Consider the following 16,758-nt stretch of genomic DNA (forward strand, 5'->3'; position numbering starts at 1 on the left):
TACATTGTTTTAGACACAGTACTATTGCACACTTAATAGACTACAGTACAGTGTAAACGTAACTTTTATATGCACTGGGGAACGAAAAATTCATTTGACTCACTTTATTGCAATATTCACTTTATTGTGGTCTGGAACTGAACTGGTAGTATTCCCAAGGTGTACCTGTACATTCGTTATATACCAAGCTTCCATACATGTGTAATTTTTATTTTTTACTTAAAAAAATTGAAATATAGTTCACATATAGTGTTCTATTAGTTTCAGGAGTACAACACAGTGAGTCAACAATTCTGTACATTCCTCAGTGCTCTCCCATGGTAAGTGTAGTCACCAAACAACATTATCACAGTATTATTGACTATATTCCCTATGCTGTACTTTTCATGCCTGTGACTTATTTATAACTCGAAGTCCATACGTCTTAATTCCCTTTATCTATTTCACCTATCCCCTTACCCACCTCCCCTCTGGCAACCACCAGACATGTGTAGTTCTACCTTTAGATATTTTACTCAATTTTATTGCATTCTATCCAACTACTACAACTTTATCTTGAAGGGTAAGTATCCCCACGTGTTTTTACTCAAAATTGTTATGATTCTTCTGAACACTTTCCTCTTCTATGTGAATTGTGGAATTAGCTTGCCATCTTCCCTAGAAAGCCCTCCTGAGATTTGGACTGGAATTACTTTAAATTGTTAAATTAGAGAACAATGAACATTTTTGTCATATTGAATCTTCCCATCCATGAAAATGATCTCTCTCTCTCTCTCCCTATTTCTTTATGGCCTTCTTTTATGCATTTCAATATAATTTTAAAATTTGCTTCTTGGTACCTTCTGATTTGTTCTTATTGTAAATAGTGCCTTTTTAAAAATCTTTTTATTAAAGATTTTTATTAATTTATTTTAGAGAGAGTGAGTGAGAAAGAGCATGAGAGGGGAGAGGTCAGAGGGTGAAGCAGACTCCCTGCTAAGTGGGGAGCCCGATGCAGGACTCGATCCTGGGACTCTGGGATCATGACCTGAGCTGAAGGCAGTTGCTTCACCAACTGAGCCACCCAGGCGCCCTGTAAATAGTGCTTTAAAAAGTTTTATTTTCCAACTGCTTCTGGCTGTAGTATAAAGAAAAGCAACTGATTTTTACAATTGATGAACTTTTTTTCTTTCTCTCATTTTGTTGCACTGACCAGGATTTCAGAACACCACCAAATAAAACACTGACAACAGACATCTTTGACTTGTTCTGAGCTTAAAGGAAATGCTTTTAAGGTTTCACCATTAATTACAACGTTTGATTTAGGGTTTTAGTAGATACTCTTCATCATGATTGAAATGCATTCTCCTACGTTGGAATTACTGAGAGATTTTTTTTTTTTTTTTTAAAGATTTTATTTATTTATTTGACAGAGAGAGATAGCGAGAGCAGGAACACAAGCAGGGGGAGTGGGAGAGGGAGAAGCAGGCTTCCCGCCGAGCAGGGAGCCCGATGTGGGACTCGATCCCAAGACCCTGGGATCATGACCTGAGCCGAAGGCAGACGCTTAACGACTGAGCCACCCAGGCGCCCTTACTGAGAGATTTTTATCAGTAGTTTTTAAGTTTCATGTAGTATTTTTTCTGCATCTAATGCTATATCAGGATTTCTCCTTTAATCTGTTAATATGGGAAACTACATCATTCAATTTTCTTATCTTAAACTAAGAATTTCTAGGTCATGATTTCTAAAAAAAAACTTCACTAGGTTTAGTTTGTTATTGCTTAGTTTTTGGGGTCTGCTCCCCCCCCCCCCCGCCATTTTACAAATAATCCTGGTTTATAATTCTTCCATGCTGTTTAGTTCTGATAGAATAGGCTGGGAAGTGTTCTTTTTTTCTTCAATTTTCTGAAACCATTTATATAACATGTTCCTTGAGTACCTGGTAAAAATCCAATCTGACCAACTTTTCTGTTCACATATTTTAAGTACAAAATCAATTTTGTTAATTGGTAAGATTTATTCAGGTTTTCTATTTCTCTGATTTAGTTTTTGTAAATTTTATATACATGTATGTAAATATGTATGTATACACATACATATTTCAGGAAATTGTCCATTTAGACTGTTTATAAATTTATCAGCAAAGAACTACTCTTAGTATTCTCTTATAGTCTAAAACAGTTTGATTATGGAAAATTTCAAATGTGCAAATGCAGACAAAACAGTATCATAAACCCTTGTCCTCATCCCCTAGCTTTACCAGTTATTAACTCAGCCAGTCTTGAACCATACACATCCCACATACTGAGACAAATCCCAGAGAGAATTCACATGTCAACAGTTCTATGTGTATTGCTAAAGACCACTTAAAATATGATCAGTTCTATTATCAAACCAACAAATAATTTCTTATCAAACACCAGTGTTCAGACTTCTGTCTTGTAATGTTTCCTACGTTTATACTTTGAATCCACATGTTCATTTGACTTCACATTTCTTTTAATATATGATTCACTGCTGCTTTTTTCCCTTTGTCATTTATTTATTGAAGAAACCCTCAGGTTTCTTTTTTTCTCTTTTGTTCAGGTTTTCTTCATAGTTTGTCTTATAAGAGTTTTTAAATCTCTACTATAGTTGATTCATGACCTTTTCCATTTCCTTTTTTTTTATTTTTTATTTTTTATTTTTTTAAAGATTTTATTTATTTATTTGACAGAGACAGACAGTGAGAGAGGGAACACAAGCAGGCAGAGTGGGAGAGGGAGAAGCAGGCTCCCTGCTGAACAGAGAGCCCGATGCGGGGCTCGATCCCAGGACCCTGGGATCATGACCTGAGCCGAAGGCAGACGCTTAACGACTGAGCCACCCAGGCGCCCCTCCTTTTTTTTTTTTAAAGATGAGAGAGACAGAGACAGAGAGAGAGAGAAAGAGAGCATGAGCAGGGGGAGGGGGCAGAGGGAGAGTGAGAAGCAGATTCCCCACTGAGCAGAGAGCCCAACACGGGGCTCGATCCCAGGACCCTGAGATCATAACCTGAGCTGAAGGCAGCCACTTAACCAACTGAACCACCGAGGCGCCCCCATGACCTTTTCCATTTCTAAATATTATTTAGGTCTCTTTGGCTAAATAAATCTTGGCAGAGGTATACCTATAGTTATCTTTTACAGAGGGCCAGCTTTTGGCTTTGTTGATTCTTTTTTAAAATATCATTTATTTCTGCTTTCATTATTACCCTTTCTTTGGACTTCTTTGGTCATTCTTTTAACTTCTTGAGTTGAAACTTCTCATTAAATTTAAATCTTTTTCTTCTTCTAAAAGAAGCATTTATGAAAACTCCCTTATCATACTTTTAGCTGCATCCCACACATTTTGATATGTATTTTCAATTTTATTCAGTTTTAAGTGTGTTTAAATTTCCATCTTGATGTCTTCTGTGACCTATTAATTACTAAGTGGTATATTATTAAATTACCAAACATATGGGTTATCTTTTGGTTGCTGGTTTCCTGATTTAATTGTATTTCTGTCAGAGGATGCTCTGCATAATACCAAGCACTGTTATATATTTTAGACTTCTGTTTTTAGTCTAGCATATGGATCAGATTTTATAAATGTTTCATGCATGCTTGTAGAGAATGCATGCATATTTTCTGGATGTTAGGAGTAAGATACCATGTCTCATCAGGTATGCTGTGTTGTTTAAATCTGATCCTTACTACTTTTCCTGTATGCCTGATTAATTAATGAGAGGTGAAATTCATTACCCACTATAATTGTGGATCTGTCAATTTTCCTCAGCAACTGTCAATTCATATTTTGTATATTGAGGCCATATTAATACATAAAATTGAAAATTGTATCTTCCTTGTGAATTGGTGACATTCTTTTTTTAAAAAAATATTTTATTTATTTACTTGACAGAGAGATAGCACAAGCTGGGGGAGAAGCAGGCAGAGGGCGAGGCAGAAGCAGTCTTCCCGCTGAGCAGGGAGCACAACATGGGGCTCTATCCCAGGACCCTGGGATCATGACCTGAGCTGAAGGCAGACGCTTAACCACTGAGCCACCCAGGTGCCCCAGACATTCTTGATTGCTATTTTAATTGCTGTATCAGATCTCTTTTGGTATTTGTCTATTATTTCTTTCCTGTTTTCTTATTTTCAAAATTTCCCATAGTTATCCTAAAACAGAATATACTTGGATTTTAATTGTAGCATTTGGTCCATTTATTATTTTTGCCCAGAAATTTCTTAATTTTGCCCACATTCTTTCTTAACATATATTGCATTATTTGTTTCAGAGGTACAGATCTGAGATTCAACAGTCGAAATCAGAGGGGGAGAAGAACCATGAGAGACGATGGACTCTGCAAAACAAACTGAGGGTTCTAGAGGGGAGAGGGGTGGGAGGATGGGTTAGCCTGGTGATGGGTATTGAGGAGGGCACGTTCTGCATGGAGCACTGGGTGTTATGCACAAACAATGAATCATGGAACACTATATCTAAAACTAATGATGTAATGTATGGGGATTAACATAACAATAAAAAAATTAAAAAAAAAATTTTGCCCACATTCTAAAATGATAGTTGAGTACTGAATTTTAGATTGGCAGTTACTTATTTTTTTTCTTAGCACTTTGAAGACATTACTACTCTATTGTCTTCTAGCTTCTACTTTGCTATTAATGATTCTCATAGCTCTCTTTTTTCTCCAGGTGTTTTAAAGATTTTCTCATTGTCTGTCGTGGCCAATGTAGCGAGGTGTCAATATAAACTTTTTTCTTGCTTTGGGAATCACTTCGTGTCAATGTTTTTTGTCAGCCTGAACATTTTCTTGCTAAACTGCCACTACCCCTCCCTCACCCCCTGAGCTACATTCTGGGTAATTTTCTCAGATCTATCCTTTAATAACTATACCTTTTATTTGAGGAAGTTCTACTTGGTTATTTTTAAAGTGTACCCAGTCATTCTTTCTTTCTCGTCTTTTTGATTCTTTCTTGTAAGATAATTAAAACACTTCTTAGGCATCTAAGAAACTTCTTGCTGTTATGTTTGCTAATTCACTCATGATGGGTTGTTTGCTTATGTTTTCTAATTTTGGGTTGTGAGCTTACCTTCAGCAGTGTTTTACTGATGGCAATCCTATAGCCTCTCTGGTTATTCTGAAGATTTATTTATTTGTGATAGGGAGAGAGACAGACAGAGCACAAGCAGGGGGAGCGGCAGAGGGAGAGCGAGAAGCAGGCTCCCCCGCTGAGCTATGAGCCCGATTCAGGACTCGATCCCAGGACCCTGGGATCATGACCTGAGCTGAAGGCAGACGCTTAACCAACTGAGCCACCCAGGCGTCCCTCTGTGGTTATTCTGTATTTATTTTTGCCAGATGTCTAAAAAGATTTTTGAGGCCAGGACCATTTTGTAAACTTTTAGACTAAGTGGTTCCTGGATTGGGCATGGAATGTAAATTACATACATCCCAAACTCTAATAAGAACAGGTTTCTAGGTAAAAGTTTTAGGGGAGACCCCAGCCTTATCCTGAGACTGAGCCCAGAAAGATAAGCTTCTTCATTGTCAACCTGTGTTAGTGGAAGAGGTTTCTAATCTACCATTTCATACCGATTATATTTCCCTTTGAGGGTTCCAGTTTTATGTGAGGGATCTCACAAAGGTCACACAAACCGCAGGCCTTTTCTGTCTCACTGTGGTTAGTAACCCCAAGCTCCCGGCAGGTCTACTGGTGAGCAGTTGGAGGTACTGAAATCAGCAAGAGGCATTTATACCATCACAATTTCAATTTTCAGTTTATTGCTCTGGTTTATAGTTCTCTCTCTTCATTTCTAGTCCATAAGAATTACCTTTCTTTTTTTTTTTAGAAATCTTACCTATACTTTTAAAAGGGTATCTGTTATATATTACCCAATGTTTCCAGGTGTTTTGTAACAGTCAGGTTTTCACATTATCTAATCTATCTTATTACCATAACTCTAAATTTGATTTTCATAATTCTTTAATGGTTTGTTCTCTTATCCTCACTTTCTCTTTTCACATATATCCACAACAAATATAATTTTCACTGTGAATATTCCTAGAAGTATAAATTAAAAGCAAAAAGCAAAAGTAGTCAGCAACCAATCTCAATCTGTCAGAGTTATTTAAAAACATCCTTCCCTGCAGTACTTTCCAATAAAAGCTTTACATCATTAGCGGAGGACGGCATGGAAAGAACACAGAAGCAAGACTCACTCTATTTGTGTTTTGGTTTTGACACTGCCATGACCAACTCTGAGAACTCTGACAAGACACTTCAACCTCTTGTGGCCTATTTTTCCTCCTCATAGAGTTTTTTAATGAATCGATAATCATATGGATCAATACTTGCACCCTCGATTTAGGAATACACAGATTTTAAGAATCTAAATATTTCTGTGATATTCCTCAAACTATATTGCAGTTACTTAACTATAACAATGCTGAGATCTTAGATGGCCAAACCTGACTGAAATAAAATTAATTTTTAAAAAGTTGCAATATCAGTTTATATAATAGCAAGTATCTTCATCAATCAAAACAATACATTCTGCTAATCAATTATGTTCTTCTCTAAAGTGACTCAAAAATAATAATACCTTGGCTTTTGGAGTAGCCTTAATTGTCCATATGCAATCAACTGCTTGGCCAGGTTTTGTTTTTTCTTCTTGTTCTACCTGACTAGAACGCACTATTCCATCAGCTCCCGAGAGCTCAAACTGGCAATCTAGAAAGAATAGATGAATGATGTTCAAAGGAAAATAAGATTGATCAAAATGCTATGAGGAAAAAGAGGTGATATACTAAACCTGGGATGGGATTTAAAATACCTCCTAGGTAAGTAAAGTCTGGATCTGTAATAGAAAAAAGAAGAAAGTAATTGGCATTGAGATAGTTTAGAGTTATGTTAAGGTTTCATGTCTTAAGTTATGTCTAATCCTTCATTTAATAGCAAAGCAAGAGAAAGCTTTCATTGGTGTAGACTACAGAGCACTGTTTTTTTTTTCCCCCCTGGGCATGTTTAGGTGCTTATTTATAGGAACAATGTTTTTTAAAACGGTAATGTTTATACTACTGATCCCATCATGAATAACTTATTTATGCTACCTGAAAACTTGAAATCCTCTGTCAATAGCAATAGCTAGTCCATTAATGGATGGATGAATAAACATAATGTAGTATACACAACACAGTGGAATATTATTCAGCCTAACAAAGAAATAAAATTCTGATATATGCTACACAACATGGATAAACCCCTAAACATTACACTAAGTGAAATAAACCAGACACTAAAGGACAAATACTAACATTGTATGATTCCATTTATTGAGGTTCCTAGATTAGTAAAATTCATACAGACAGTAAGTATCAGAAGCTGGAGGAAAGGGGGAATGGGCAGTTCGTATTTAATGGACACATGGTTTCAGCTAGTGTTAACAAAAAAGTTCTAGAAATGGATGGTGGTGACGATTACACAACATTGTAAATGTACTTAACATGCACTCATACACTTAAAAAGGATTAAAATGGTGAATTTTATGTTATTTGTAATTCACCACACACACACACACACACACACACAAAGTAGTAGCTAGTAAGTGGTGTTTTCAAAGTGGCAGGGAAAAAATGACCAGGTGATATACAGGATGTTCTGTCCGGTGAAGTAGTTCATAGAAGACCAAGAACTAATAGTTCATATCAAAATAACTGATTTCAGTAAATTGGTCAGGTATTTGATTTTTATGAACTAAATCAATCAACTGAAATAATGATACTTTAGTGTCAAAAAGATGTTAAAGACCCTTATATATGAATCAGATCTTTGTAAACTAGTTTGACTATCTGAAAGCAAAAAAAACAGACATCAAAAACAATGCTCTTAATTGAATACTTTTTTTAAGTATTAAAAATCAGGCTTTTTAATACATAAAGATTCTTACTTGAAGAAAAGTAGCTCTTTTTCTATTAGTTTATGTATCATGAGAGCAACTTTATACGGATTATGGTTAAAATATAGACAGATTATAATAAAACACTTATGATTTCTAGACTATATTAACTTACATTTGCATTTTATAGTACTTCAGAGTTTCTACATACATTATGCTTAGTATCATGCTAATTAGAGCAATATCAGGAAAACTATGTAATATTCTGCTTTGAAGATGAGGAAACTGAATGAGAGAGATTATGATTTTCTTAGGCCATATTTACAATGGCAAAGCCAGGACCAGACTGCAATTCTCCAATTTTTCTTACCCTACCATATTGCCTTTATAATGTGGGTGAGGATTCCACAGTTTTACCACTAAAAAAAGAAAATCAAAATAAATAGGTAATGCATAATTGGCTAATTATGGCTGTGTCTACTTATTTCAAGTCATACTTATAAAATAAATTTTGTCTAGGGATCAGTAAATCTAGAAGAAGACTACTACTAATAATGAGAAGATAGTATATTTTAAAGATTTTAGTTATTTATTTATTTTAGAGAGAGAGAGAGAGTGCACACATGTGTGCCTGAGCCAGGCAGGTGGAGGGAACAGAGGGAGAGAGAACCTGAAGCCGACTCCATGCTGAGCGTGGAGACCCATGTGGGGCTGGATCTTACACTCTAGATCATGACCTGAGCAGGAATCAAAGAGTCGGACACTTAACTGACTGAGCCACCCAGGAGCCCCAAGAAATTAGTATATTTTAAATTAAATTCTCTAAATTTCTGGTGCTATCTGTTGAGGACAGAGGACTCTTAATGGATTGCTACTTCCTGGAAGTAACTGCGACAATTCTGGAAATTTTAATGCAATGACAACATTCTAGAACTATAGTCTACACATGAAGGAATTCTGATTCATTGGCAGGTAGCTCCTATGACTTTACTCCACTGCTGTTTAATTAAATATGTCTTTGACATTTCTCTACAAAAGAGCTGAAATGTTGTCCTCTTTCGGCAAGGTTGGATTTAGTTTATTAAGTTAAAAGAGGCAAGTCTCTGCGATGTATTCTTAATTAAGCTAAAAAATTCCCCCCTACTTTTTTTAATATGATAACTATGCAGAAAGTATCTGGAATTAAAAACAATTTTAACAAGAACTGAACATCCAGTTAAATACAATAAACTGTGTAATGAAATAGGTTTTGCAGGCTATTTAAAGATTCTGAGATATTTTAAATTAGCAATTTTTTCATTCTGGCAATTTGGTGTATATAGGTCCTATTTGAACTTTCAAATTAAGTTTTTTGGTAACTAATTTTTAAAAATTTATTTTTATTGTAGTAAAAAATATATATGACGTATACATATACAACCACTATCCACTTAAGCAAAAATTAAAAACACAAATTTTACTATGATTCAGCAACTGCGCTCCTTGGTATTTATATTTATGCAAATGAGTGAAAAAGTTGTCCACGAAAAAACCTGCATATGGATGGTTATAGCAAGTTTATCTGTAATTGCTAAAACTTGGGAGCAACCAAGATACCCTTCAATAGAATGGATATACTATTGTACATACATACAACGAAATATTATTCAATATTAAAAAGAAATGAGCCGTCAAACCATGAAAAAACACAGAGGAAACTTAAGTACATATTACTATGTCAAAGAAGCCCGTCTGGAAAGGCTACATATTGTATGATTTCAACAATATGACTTCTGGAAAGGGCAAAACTACAGAGACAGCAAGATCTTGCTTGCCAAGAGTTAGGGATGAACAGGCAGAGTCCAGAGGATTTTTAGGGTAGTGGAAATACTTGATATGATATTGTAATGGTGGACAAGTCATCCCACATTTGTCCAAACACACAGAACACACAACACCAACATTGAACCCTAATGTAAACTATGGATTTTGGGGGATGATGTGTCAGTGTGGGTTCATCAACTGTAACAAATGTACCACTCTGGAGCAGGATGTTGATTTTGGAAGGCAGCTGTGTTTGTGCAGGGTTGGAGATATACGGTAACTCTGTACTTTCTGCTTAGTTTTGCTGGGAACCTAAAACTGTTCTAAAAAATAAAGTCTGTCAGATAAACTTTACTTTCTGAAATGTTATCCTTTTGGCATTGAGAACATAAATACTGAAACAACACTTAAAAATTCCCATGTTTGTTAAAAAAAAAAAAGAAGAAAAGAAAATTCCCATGTTTACTGACAAGAAAAAAAAAGTTGATTATGTTGTTCAGGCAAAAAAGCAGGTAATATAGATGTATACCATCAGTTATGTAAAACAAAATCAAAAGATACAGAAAAACATCTGAAGGGATACACACCAAATTGTTAACAGTGGTTTTTTATATATAGGATGGTAAGATTATGGATATTTTCTTTTCATTTAGATTTTTTTTAATTAATAAATTTCTTACATGAAAATAAAAGCAAAGAAATGCCATAATTGGTACACTAAGTTATTTTTTCATCTTGTTAGTCTACAAGTTGTTTGACGACAGGAGCAATAACATTAGGGATATGCACTCTCTGGTTTTACACCAGAGAGTATTGCAGGTCTCAAAGTGTTCACAGATACCACAGGGCAGGGTAAGACAGAGTGGGCTGAATGGAGACCCTAATCCAAATCTCAGAACCTGTATTACTTTATGTGGTTTAAAAAAAAAAAAAAGAGTGACGATTACATTACAAAACAAAAGATGGGATTAGTTAAGGATTCTGAGAGGGGAATGTGAAGATGGAGGCAGGGACTGGAGTGATGTGGCCACAAATCCAGGAATTCTGGGGAAGCTCCCAGGAGTTAGAAGAGGTGAGCAATGGATTCTCCCCTAGAGTTCCCAGAAGAAATGTGGCCCTGCTGGGTTTTCTGCCCTCCAGAACTCCGAGAGAATAAATTTCTATTGTTTTCAGCTGCTAAATTTGTAGTTCATTAAGGCAGCCTTAGGAAAGTAATACATCAGGTATTCCCATTTTACCAATAGCAACCCTCAGGTGCAATTGTGATGAATAGTCTTATAGCTATCAGGTAACAGAGAACAGATTCGAACCCAGATCTTTTGCCTCCAAGTGCAGAGCAGTACTTTTTCTATTGCTCAATATTTTCTAGAGCTTACTTATTCAAATGAGTGGTAATTCAAACATTCCAATGGAAAAAACCTGCCAAAATAATTTTTGGTAAGGATTATGAAAATAAAGACAATTTGCTGAATTATCTTTTAAAAAATATATTTATCTTGATGTTTTTAAGCCCTGCTATACATTATAAAACATAAAGAAATCTAAGAAAAATGGGATGCCATCTATGAAATGCTTCAAAATTCAAGTGATACCGTTCTATTTCCAATTTTTGGTTTTATTTATTCACGAAGTGATTTCCCTTTGGCCTTGCTAATTTCTTTAAAACCTTGATTTGATTAACTTGACTAAATTCTCTTTTCTAGACATAAGATTCTAAAACCAGAGTGAGATCCAGTGAAAAAAAGACAACTTCATTACCTGGAATAAATGAATATTTTGCTCGAAATCCCAGTCCTTCAAGTTCTTCATCAGAACTAAACTTAATCCACATGAATCTCCCTGTTGATCTAATTAGTGGAGGGCTTTTCACACCACAGTAACGATCTATAAGTGGAGAGAAACCAAATGGCCCATCTCGAACCTCCAAGTGGTCAAACCGACATTCAAATGATGGTTCTATATAATAATGTTCATCAAAGGTCAGCTCTATTCTTTGACGTGGAGCAGCTAGAAAATAAAAGCAAGCAAATGAGGGCAACACTAAGAAAAGCATAAATGTCCTGACACAAGTAGGGAAAGTAAAACAACTGCTCTGTTACTATTTCACAGATGAGAATCATGAGGACTATTACATATAAACTTCAGAATTAATGTTATATTATATATCAATAATAACAATGTTGCTCTGCAGAACTACAGTGATCTTTCCCTTTGGAATATGCTGTTTATTAAATTAGTTAAATGTACTTAATTAATTAAAATTAGACTAGAAAAGCTAATGCTTAGTTCATGAGATACAATGAATAGAAAAACAGAAGAAATGACAGGAACTAATGTAACTATGGACATAAATCTGCATAAAGCATGATAAGAGATGCCAGTAAGTTTGAGTTTGTTTGTTTCTTTCAAGTTTCTTATTAGAGAAATTTCTCATCTATACTGACGCATCTGGCTGAATTATATTTTAGGAGATTCAAAATTCCTAGAAAATTTCAACTATTATTTTGTTAATGTGTTCAATATTCAGTATAATTACTAGAGTTTAATTCAAATACATGTTTAAATTTTGTTCAAACTGGCTTAAACTGGGCATCTTACCAATGTACTTAGTTTTATAATAAAGTTAAAATTCATCCATTAAAAGACAGAAATTGGTCAAATACCTTCCAAAATGTAGATACACTCCTTGTTTGGTGGATAGGAGTCAGGATAATTTGGTGAAGCAAAATGACCTCCATTGCTGGTTCGAACCCAAATGCCACACTGGGTTGCAGGAATATGCTTGATTCCAATATTTTGTCCATCTTAGGGAAAAATGGCATTTAAGACATGAATTACAGCCGAAGAGAACAGCATTCTTCTCTTTTCCCCGTAATTTAGCCAACAATTGCCCACTCTAGGTCACACAGACAGTGTATACAATTTTGCAAGAACCACTGCCAAGTTTAGTGCAACAAACTGAATGCAGCAGAAGTGAGAGAAAGGTAAACCTGGATGCTGTGCTGGTGGGAAGAACTTGCTGCTAGAGGACAAGTTTGCCCTGTAGGCGAGCAGGGAAATAAAATGCTTAGATTTTACAAGGGCAAAACCATGTGGGAGAATCTGATAAGTCAGTGCAGCTCTATAAAATTCAGTTCTGACATAAAAATAAAAGGATCCCAGGGGTTTATCTCTGGTATGGTACCTCTATATTTAGTTTAACACAAAAGCCAAATATGATCCAAAGATTACAAAGGATTTTAGTTAAAGACTGTAGATTGAACACGTGTATTTAGTTCTCTCTCCTTAAACTCCACCAACAGTTCTGGATTTTTTAAGGGCAAAAATAAACCCCTAAAGAGGCACAAAGAGGTAGATGCAATCACAACAACTAGCAGTACTTGGTGAGCAGGAGAGGGCATGACAGGTGGTGGTGAAATTGTCCTTTCTAAAAACATGAGGCCTGGGTAAGAGTTATTTAGAATCAATCTGATTTCTTTTTACTTTTCTTTTTTTTTTTTTTTTTTAGAATCAATCTGATTTCTAATACCCTCCCCTGCTCTACAAATCTAGGTAGCTGCTGCTGTCACCACATCGGAAAATGAGGTGATCCTTTGCAGAAGATAAAGCAAGGTTCCTGGACTAGGAGACACCGGGCACAGCTGAGGGTGACCATACCAACCCGTAAACAAGGAGACTAGGGAATGGGAACACAGTGAATGGCATTCCTGGCCTCTTCCCCCACTCAACTCCTTTAAAAGCCTCTAGGTAAGATGCAGAACGTCTAAGCAGGACATGGAAAGCTTCCTGTCTGGGGGCTCTCAACAGTCCAGAGGAGAGTGCCAGCAGTGCGGACTCAGGAATTCCCCAGTGCTGGGTCACAGGAAACAAGTCCTTCTACACCTGCAGACAGCTAATCATCAGATTTCAGTGCTCCACTCATAAGTAACAGTAGACAGTCAAGGAGCACCAGATATTTGAGGAAAGCCTCTAATCTGAACAATGAATAAAAAAAAGAAGAAAGCAAATCTGAGGAAACAAAGATAAAAAAAAAACAACCAAAAAATTAAAACAAAACTGTCATTTAATCCCCTTAGAGAAAAATAGTGTATCTATAAAACACGAACAAGGATACTTTAAGAATATTCAGAAAACAAAAATTTTCTAAAAACAGAAGAAATGAAAAATTAGTAGAAATTTTAAAGCAGAAGACTGCAAAGTGTAGCTCTGGCCAAATCCGACCTGTGGCCTGTTACTGTAACGGAAGTTGACAATGGAACAAGTCCACGTCCATTCTTGTGCCTGTGGCCCACAGCTGCTCTCACGGTACAACAGCAAAAGTGAGTCATTGCTCCCGAGACTGTCAGGCCCGCAAAATCTTAAATATGTACTGTCTGGCCCTTCACAGAAAAAGTTTTCCCATTCCTGGTTTAGACGGTAGAGTTGGGGAAGTCTCAATAAAGACTGAGAAGAAAGCAGAGTAGAAAGACAGATGGAAAATAGAAAAACAACCACCACAAATATATCCCATAACCAAACAGAAGTTTTTAAAGGATAAAACAGAAAAAAATAGAGAAAAGGGAATTTAAAAACTTAAACAAGGAAAAAAGGAAATAAAAATTTCCTAAACTGAAGGACAAAATTTTCATATGGAAAAAGCTCCGTGAGTGACTTACATTCTGAGAAGAGATGTGACAGAATTACATATGACAGAACTACGCCGGAATGGGTGGTACAGAAGGAAAGTGAGAGGACACTGGCAGAGAGCAGCACGGAAGAGCTAAAGTTTCATCTTCCATGGTGGGAAATCATTGTCTAATATGTAAAACTGAAATATTAAGAAGTAACAGTATAACATTATTTAGAAATACGCAGGGAAATACCAAAAGATTCAGCTAAAATTCTGGTTATCTCCATGGAGAAGGAAGTAGAGTAGCAGAGGATGGAAAACTACTTTTTCATAATTAACTTTTTAGAATGCTTTGATTTTTGTCATGTGTATGTATAACTTAGATGAAAATAAAAAGTAAATCAGTAAATGTTCTAAACTCTGACATGAAAATCTGGTTCGAAAAGCACATTAGCTTATCTTCTTTCATAAACAAGGACAATCAGAACAGGTCCACAGGGCTTTGAATAAGATACTGACGGAAATATTTTATTTGTCTACATTGAAAAAAGGGGTTTTTATTTCTGAGTGATAAAGCATGAATCTCATTTAATTTTTGGACATAATCCACAGAGTGCTAGGAGCTACTAGTGATGCCCATTTAAAAAATTTATCAGGGCAAGACTTTATGTTGACAATTTACTCTAGTTAACTGCAGCTGAACTCAGTAAAATTGAGACTGATAGGTTGACAGAAAGCCTTAGGTCACTGGAACGCCCCAGAGGGATTACAGAAATAGTATTCAAAAGTTGCAATCCTTTCCAATAAGCCATCCCACTCACTGTCCTGAATATGTGATAAGTGATCACTTTAAGTACTTTACCTTGGGTCTTTTGGGCCACAGCAATCCCTTCGACTACAAGTATTGTTATTAACAACACTAGAGAAATAATAGAAAAGAAAAGTTAAAAAACTGAATCTATATTACATTTTACTAAATCTATAAGGAAAATCAGATGATAAAAAAGATTAATTAAGGCTGCTATTTCTTACTAACATTCACTCTCAAGATTTTTAAGGGTTAAATGTCATGTTCTGATTTACTATTTGACACTTAAGACAACCCAAGAAAAAACACAATTGATACTGTACTCATTCATACAAGCACTAACAGTATATGGCATTTAAAGCATTTTTCAGTTTATGATAGATTAAAAATACGCAACAAACTTTGTTGACCTCAATTATGTTATATTTACTGTACTCCAACTCAAAGAGTTTACATGCATTATATGGCTAGCTCTACAAGGTATTATGCCAGTAAAAGTTCAATTAGCTTATCTGACTTGTGAGAGCATTTACAACAAAGACAGAAGTAAGGGGGCAGCAGTCTCCCAGAAATCAACTCAAGACGTTTTATAGCTGTGCAGTACTATGCGGTGTCCTGCGTGGACAGTCACAAAAGCCAGCATATTTAGAAATGAAGCTTTTTTCCCCCCAAGTTGAACATTTCTGAGACCCAGTCAATAACATACTGAATTGTTTTGTGTATGAATGTATTTTGATGATTCTTTTAAACATTTTATTTTTATGAATGGTGCAGACATCTTTCACTCTCCCTTTCAATGGAAATCACAGTGTGAACTGGAGTTTTTATTATTCATTCAGTCAATAAGCACTGACAGAGTACCTACCGCACCAATGGACAGCAGGCACCAAGGAAACACAGATGTTGGGTGGGGGGGAAATACAGCAAAACAGTTAAGAGTATGGACTGCACAAGTTAGGTGGACCCAGGCTGGAGTTCGAGTTTTGCTGTGTACCAGCCGTGAGGCCTTTTTACCTCTCAGTTTACTTAACTGTAAAATGAGGATGTTGTCCCAGTAGCACCAACCTCATAAGGCTGTTGAGAAGATTAAATGAGATGATGATGCACACAGTACTTGTTATATGCTAGGCATTCTGCTAAATAAATGATAGCAAACTACCATCCTTAAGAAGTCAATCTACTATCAAAAAGAATTTACAATACAAGGTGAACAGAAGTTTAATAGGAGTTATACAGAAAGCATAACGGAAGCAGACGGGAACCTTTCATTCTGCTGGGGGTTAAGAGGAATAGAGTGAGGAAAATTCCAGAAGAGAAGGTATATTCTATTTGAATGTTATGGGACTTCTATGCAGGATACTGAGAAAGAAACAGCGTAGACAAAAATATGGAGGAGCACGATCTGCGGAGGGTTAGCGAACTCTGAGTACCATAGTAGGGTCAGCACAAGGAGGGCAATAGTGGTATCAGGTGAGAAACAGAATGAGGTCTGATTGTAAAAAGTCTTGACTGTCATGCTAAAGAGTTTTGGACTTTTGACTATAATGAGAAATCATTTTCAGTTATTATTGTTTAAAATTTTATCTATCTATCTATATTATGGGGGGAGGGGCAGAGGGAGAGGGAAGGAGAGACT

The 16,758-nt window shown here is 35.9% G+C and overlaps 1 protein-coding gene across 2 annotated transcripts in view; it reads right to left on the bottom strand.

The window, feature by feature from the left end:
• Positions 1 to 16,758, bottom strand: part of NETO2 (neuropilin and tolloid like 2) — a 61,197-nt gene that overhangs the window by 34,919 nt on the left and 9,520 nt on the right. Inside the window, exons 2-6 of one of the 2 annotated variants that reach the window (XM_032424115.1) lie at positions 15,177 to 15,233; positions 12,369 to 12,509; positions 11,464 to 11,712; positions 6,841 to 6,864; positions 6,610 to 6,737 (exon numbers count right to left, since the gene is read on the bottom strand). In XM_032424115.1, the coding sequence (XP_032280006.1) occupies positions 6,610 to 6,737; positions 6,841 to 6,864; positions 11,464 to 11,712; positions 12,369 to 12,509; positions 15,177 to 15,233 (599 nt within the window). Of the gene's footprint in view, positions 1 to 6,609; positions 6,738 to 6,819; positions 6,865 to 11,463; positions 11,713 to 12,368; positions 12,510 to 15,176; positions 15,234 to 16,758 lie in introns of both variants that reach the window. The other variant, XM_032424113.1, reaches the window with a different exon arrangement.

Source organism: Phoca vitulina, unplaced genomic scaffold (genome assembly GCF_004348235.1).
Source record: "Phoca vitulina isolate PV1807 unplaced genomic scaffold, GSC_HSeal_1.0 scaffold30, whole genome shotgun sequence".
NCBI classification, from domain to species: Eukaryota; Metazoa; Chordata; class Mammalia; order Carnivora; family Phocidae; genus Phoca; species Phoca vitulina.